Source organism: Lolium perenne, chromosome 7 (assembly GCF_019359855.2).
Source record: "Lolium perenne isolate Kyuss_39 chromosome 7, Kyuss_2.0, whole genome shotgun sequence".
NCBI lineage: Eukaryota > Viridiplantae > Streptophyta > Magnoliopsida > Poales > Poaceae > Lolium > Lolium perenne.
The window spans coordinates 208,230,343-208,236,485 of NC_067250.2; the positions used below are offsets into that span (position 1 = coordinate 208,230,343).

General features: G+C 45.0%; 1 protein-coding gene across 1 annotated transcript; it reads right to left on the reverse strand.

Annotated features, from left to right (window-relative positions):
- Positions 1–313: 313 nt before the first annotated feature.
- Positions 314–3,933, reverse strand: LOC127314374 (glyceraldehyde-3-phosphate dehydrogenase 1, cytosolic). The gene is made up of 12 exons (XM_051344834.2): positions 3,781–3,933; positions 3,644–3,667; positions 3,448–3,548; positions 2,866–2,981; positions 2,670–2,769; positions 2,045–2,191; positions 1,882–1,942; positions 1,692–1,789; positions 1,130–1,272; positions 920–1,003; positions 743–832; positions 314–643 (listed from the first exon to the last, which is right to left on the reverse strand). Exons 1-12 carry the CDS (start codon positions 3,782–3,784, stop codon positions 598–600), a joined length of 1,014 nt encoding a protein of 337 aa, XP_051200794.1. The 5' UTR covers positions 3,785–3,933; the 3' UTR covers positions 314–597.
- Between the last annotated feature and the right edge of the window lie 2,210 nt (positions 3,934–6,143).

Sequence of the window (6,143 nt, forward strand, 5' to 3'; positions counted from 1 at the left end):
GTCGCCAAGAGAATGGCCCTGCTGCACTTCACTCGCTCGAGTTTGTCCGTCCTTCCAGGGATCTTCAATGGCTTCGGTGCGGCGATTAACTTGCTTGGTTCTGTCCCCCTATCCGAGGAACTGTAAAAGTCGCCCACCACCGATTCAATGTACTACTGTAGAACAAATTATCGCAGTACTACGAGACCACATACAGCGGCCCTCGTCATCAAACAAGACACGCAGCCCTGGAGTATAAGTGTATAACACACAAGGCAAGCAAGAAACATCACATGGCACAGGTATACAATGCAACCAGCAAGTCGAAACAAGATAAACGACGGAACTGAACGATATATATTTTCACAAACGAGCAAAAACGAGTTCTTGATTAGCAACTCCATTACAGACAGTAGTAGTAGATGCGGAAAACAGAAGGCAACTTATGTCCAACTAAGCATGGACTCGGCGTCTGCCAACGCCGTCCAAATTTATTCTCTCTGCATAGACAAAGAAAAGGCTCGTCTCCGACTCGCCCAGAAGAGAAGCGGAACACTCTACTGTGTCTTGGCCATGTGGCGGATCAGGCCTCGCCGCCCAGAAGAAAAGCCAAACACCCTACTGTGTCTTGGCCATGTGGCGGATCAGGTCGACGACACGGTTGCTGCATAAGAATTTGTTTCAAAGTGTTAAACGGCAGGATAGAAAGAAGAACAGCACATTGTATTGTACGCACAAAAATGAAACCAACATTGAAACTGACCTGTAACCCCACTCGTTGTCGTACCACGACACAACCTTGACGAAGTTGTCGTTCAGAGCAATTCCAGCCTTGGCGTCGAAGATGCTCGACCTAAATTGCGGAAACAGGCATCAACAATGAGCAACTGCCTGAGAAGACTTGGCAGTTTATGCCAACAACTGGAACACATCCGCATACCTGCTGTCACCAATGAAGTCAGTGGAGACCAAATCCTCCTCAACATAACCCATGATTCCCTTGAGGTTTCCCTCAGATGCAGCCCTGAAAAAACAATTAGCATAACCTTGTCAGTGGCGTTCTGGAAAAAGCAGCAGAATAATAGAAATTTCTGCAGAACAAACTCCTGTGATTGAGCATGGGATGCTCTAAGATTAGAACTGCACTTACTTGATGGCCTTCTTGATGTCCTCATATGATGCAGCCTTCTCAATTCTGACGGTGAGATCAACAACTGACACATCAACTGTGGGAACCCGGAATGACATACCGGTGAGCTTGCCATTCAACTCAGGAAGAACCTTGCCAACAGCCTGAAATTCATCAATATCATTAGTCAATGAGTTACCTTCAACAAAACAGCATGCTATCACAGAAATGAAAGTGGAAACAATTAAACACATCCATTTCCCTGGGAAGTTAGACAAACAGCTAACTGAACACCAGAACACAGCTGTGCACATGATATTTCAAGTTGAAGCATACTAAAATCTAAAATCTATTGAACTGGCCCACAGTGCTAAATTAAAATGAATGTGCACAATATTAACTATCAAACCCCAAGTTCCGCACTGTAACAAGGCAGGGGTCCACTTATCTAACACCGGATAAAGCACATAATGGAAGAACTTACTACTACATTAAGTACAAAACAGTCAATAGAGGTAAAAGAAGACAATGCATTCAAAACAATTTGCCTTTGAACAAATGTAGAGCACTATTCTTGGCATACCTTGGCAGCACCGGTGCTGCTGGGGATGATGTTGAAGCTTGCCGCCCTCCCACCTCTCCAGTCCTTGCTTGAGGGTCCGTCAACAGTCTTCTGGGTGGCTGAGAGAGATATAAGTAATGCCTGTGTCAACTACCTGATAATTTTAACAGACCAATAATTTACAAGACCATGGCCGTCAAAAAAATCTTACCAGTGATGGAATGAACAGTGGTCATCAGACCCTCAATAATACCAAAGTTGTCATTAATGATCTGGAGAATGAAATTAACCATTGTTAACAATTAATGAACCGTGATCCCAACATCAGTCATCAGTCCTGGAAATTAAGTGATATATGAAGAAGTAAATCATGCCTTAGCTAGGGGAGCGAGACAGTTAGTGGTGCAGCTAGCATTTGAGACAATGTTAACATCTGAAGTGTACTTGTCCTCATTGACACCAACAACAAACATAGGGGCATCTTTGCTTGGTGCAGAGATGACAACCTTCTTGGCACCACCCTGACATCGAAAGAACATCATAAGGCGTAATCACACATCCATTGTTGGAACAGCATTTCAAAAGCTAAGTTCATGTAAAACAGAGCACTTCCATAAAACTAGCATCGAGGGCATGGAACTGCTAAAACAGAGCACTCCATAAAACTATATTTTAGGACACTGAATAGACTATCATGAATACTGATACCAGTGCTTGCTAAGTTACTAGAGCATACATCAAAGTAATCTACTAGATAAATTTTGGGGCAGAAGAAACCACAGTCTCTACTTTGCCTTTGCCCTGCTTCTTTGAGTGTGTGTTCACTGACCAAGCTTATACACACTAAGAAATCACAACTAAAAGTTACAGAATACCACTTGTAACATAAATGTCAACAAGGTATTCTTCCTCAGTCTGGTATGCAATGGCCAAAAAGGACACATAGTCAAAAATAATAATATGCTAGTAGGAAGATGAAAACTGGAAGTTGAATTATACCTTCAAGTGAGCAGCAGCCTTGTCCTTGTCAGTGAAGACACCGGTGGACTCCACGACATAGTCGGCACCAGCCTCGGCCCATGGGATCTCCTCAGGGTTCCTAATGAATCACAGAGGTTCAAACATCAGTTCCACAGCTACAGGCAGACAAGCCTTGGCTCAACTGTTCTAAGAAGAAGCTGCAACATAGGACTACCTGACGCCGAAGACAGCAACTGCCTTCTCGCCGAAGAGGAGAGTCTTGTCGTTCTTGAGCTTGATGTCGCTGTGCTTCCAGTGGCCGTGCACGGAGTCGTACTTGAACATGTAGGTCTGCATATCACAGAATAAACGGTTAAGATTTAACAGGATAAGGCTAGGACCACAGCAGATCGCTCAACCTGCGAGCAGTCAATGATTTACTCAACGAACTGATAGAATAATTGTGGAACTAAGCAGACAAAACAACTCTGCATCTAAGACAGGTTATCGTCAAAGAGGAAGAAAAAACACTGTGGAACTCGGGTGTCTTGGCATACTAGAGAAAATTAACAAAATCTTGGAAAAATACAAACAACTGAACTCCAATCGAACTACTGAACTCTTACCAAACCACAGACAATACTGAACCACTCAGGCTACTAAACCGTAACCATCATGTACTCAAACAGTAACCACCCACAACCGGCATGCATGTGCTAATTTAAACCGGCGGTAAAACTAAAACCGCTCTAATACCTTGTGGAACCGCCAGATCTACCTAGGGAACCGGGTGAAAACCGCGGATCGAGGGGCATACCATGTACTCAGTGGTGATGAAGGGGTCGTTGACGGCAACGAGCTCGACATCGTCGCTCTGGAGGGCGACCCTGGCGACGAGCCTTCCGATCCTTCCGAAACCTGAGCAAAATCAGCCACTCAAAATCACCACATATTCAACCAAACCTCACCCCGAGAGAAAACAACAACTGATAGGTAAATCGACTGAAACTTACCGTTGATTCCGATCTTAATCTTGCCTGCATGCGCCCCAAATCAAGCAAAAAACACGAAAACAAACACCGATCAGATCAGGAAGCAGAGCACAAACGCAGCAAAGCAATTAGAGGGATGGATTCGATGAGCGATTTACCCATGGCGAGTGGAACTCTGACGACGGCGCGATGGAGATGTTGGAGCAGGTTCGCTGGGGACGGGACGGGATGTGGAGAAGTGTCTGGAAAGCGGATGTGGAGAGGGTTTAAGCAGGGGCGGTTTATATAAAGGCAGCACGAGAGGAAAAGGCGAAATGGGGCTGCAAGAAAGGTAAACAAATCCAGAGAAATCCTTTGATTAAGCCCGATGTGCGCGGGTGACCTGTCCCTCCGTTGCCTTTTTCAAGATGCCACGTTTCTCACTGAACGGTGGGCCCGGAACCTGCGAGACCCACGTGTGTCATCGACGGTCGGGGGCGGTTGCACGTCGTGGCTGCCCGTGGTTTCTCGGACAAGAAAGAAGAGAAAAATGCGGAGCAAGGAAATATTCGCTGCGGTCCGCGCGCGTGGTTTCTTGCGCAAGGAAGAAGAAAGCATATTTTGCCTTGCAATAGTTATAAGAAAAACGATTTTGTTTGCCAATAATGCGGGTAAGAAATGCGTCGGCGAAAGTAGACTGGGGATTATTATATATTTAGGGCGGGAAATGCTCATTTGTTCTTGGTGTGATGCGCAGTAGCTAGCTTCTGTATGGTTGGTAGTACATGTGTGTGGTACAGGGTGACCAGTAGAAGGTGGCCCGAAAGGTTGGGCGGCCGCCGGCAACGGCGACGAGGCGGCGACCCTCTCGTGTTTGTCCGACGTGAACGAGATGGAATCCTACGGATCCTCTGTTTTGTGTGCCTAAGTGTGTGCTTGTGCTGGATTGATCTTTTGCCACTGCATTTTTGAACAAGGGTAGGGTGCTGAGCACCCTAATTGCATTACTCATAGCCATTGTACAGATACAAACATTGTTTCTGATGGTAGTAATCTGTTGATTGCTACTGATACAGGACAAGAAGATGATCTATGAGCAGGGGTTATTGCAAGAACATAAAGGCGAGACTCTGGCGAGAGTTTTTGCCTGTTGAGCACAGTTGTGAGCAAACATTGCTATTGATATGCATGATCCTTGGATGAAGAAGATGAAGTTTTTCCTAAAATTGCACCGCCTGTCTTCTAATCTCCCACTGGACAGTTGGATTTGCGCCTCCTTTCACCTGAACCGCTTTTGCCACTGCATTTCAATTGCATGATCCCATCAAACTAATATACGGGGTACAAGTGATGTCTTACGGAACATATTTAGAACAACTCCACATGTGTTCTCCAAACCATCTTCAAAGGTTTTTGGGAACGTGTAGAACCGCGTCCAGCCGCGTACCTCATAAGTCTTTTATGATTTGGGGTGGTTGGGTGCCTCAAAAGTCTTTACGAGCCGGGGCGGTTCAATATTGTGTTCGGCATCCCGAGCCCATTAACACTCCGCAGGAGCGCCGAATGCAACGGCGTTGCGACATGGTGAGCGTTGGATCAACCGTGTCATCGACACATGGTGGCGACATGATTGTTCTCTTAGTCATTTACATCATCATCAACCTCTCGTCGAGGGTAGTAATGTTTGTGTCGGTTCCCTAGGCGGCCACATGGAGCCGTCCCTAGCACCGCCTCACGCCACACATTCTCGTTGCTCTTTATGTTGAACAACCGCACCGGAAGAGGCTTGACCACAAACACATTTGGGAGCCACATCTTAACCGTCTCTAGAGCGTGGGTCTTGTACGACGCATGTTACCCAGTTCTATTGGACATGCACCTGCTAAGCGGTGGCGGATGGCCGTTGGAATCCCACTGACGCCCAAGACGATGAAGTAGATTAGTTTAGCTTACATGAATTTCATTCAAACCATGTAAAATATAATGATAATTTCAATTATCGTTTGAATTTAAGTTTTTTAAACAAATGTTTGGCGGACGCGGCTAGGACAAACGAGCATGCCCCAAATGCAGCACCACGCGACATTATCCCCATTCGGCCGATACGAAGCTTTTGTCGGACATCGGTTAGGAAATGTGATTGGAGATGCTCTTATGAATTACTCCGCGCATAAGTGTACATCTATTATTCTAACGTTTGTCCAGGTCAAATCTATTAAAATTTTATCAACTTTATAGAAAAAAAAAGTTAACAAAAATTATGATATTGATTTAATTAATACCCTTGTATCCGTAGTTTCCCAATACTCCAATTTAACGTCATATTTGTTGCTACTCCCTCTAATCTGAATTAGTTCACGCAAATTTGTTGAATCTACATAGATTCTAGAGAATATTTTGCCTAAACATAGTCAATAAACTTGAATCGAAAGTTTGATCAAACTTGAAAACATTAGTTTTTGGTTTTGGCTAAAATTAGCATCACAGTCGGCAAGTTGTGGCAGAGATATCATCGGAGTGGCACTGCACGGGAAAGCAAAGG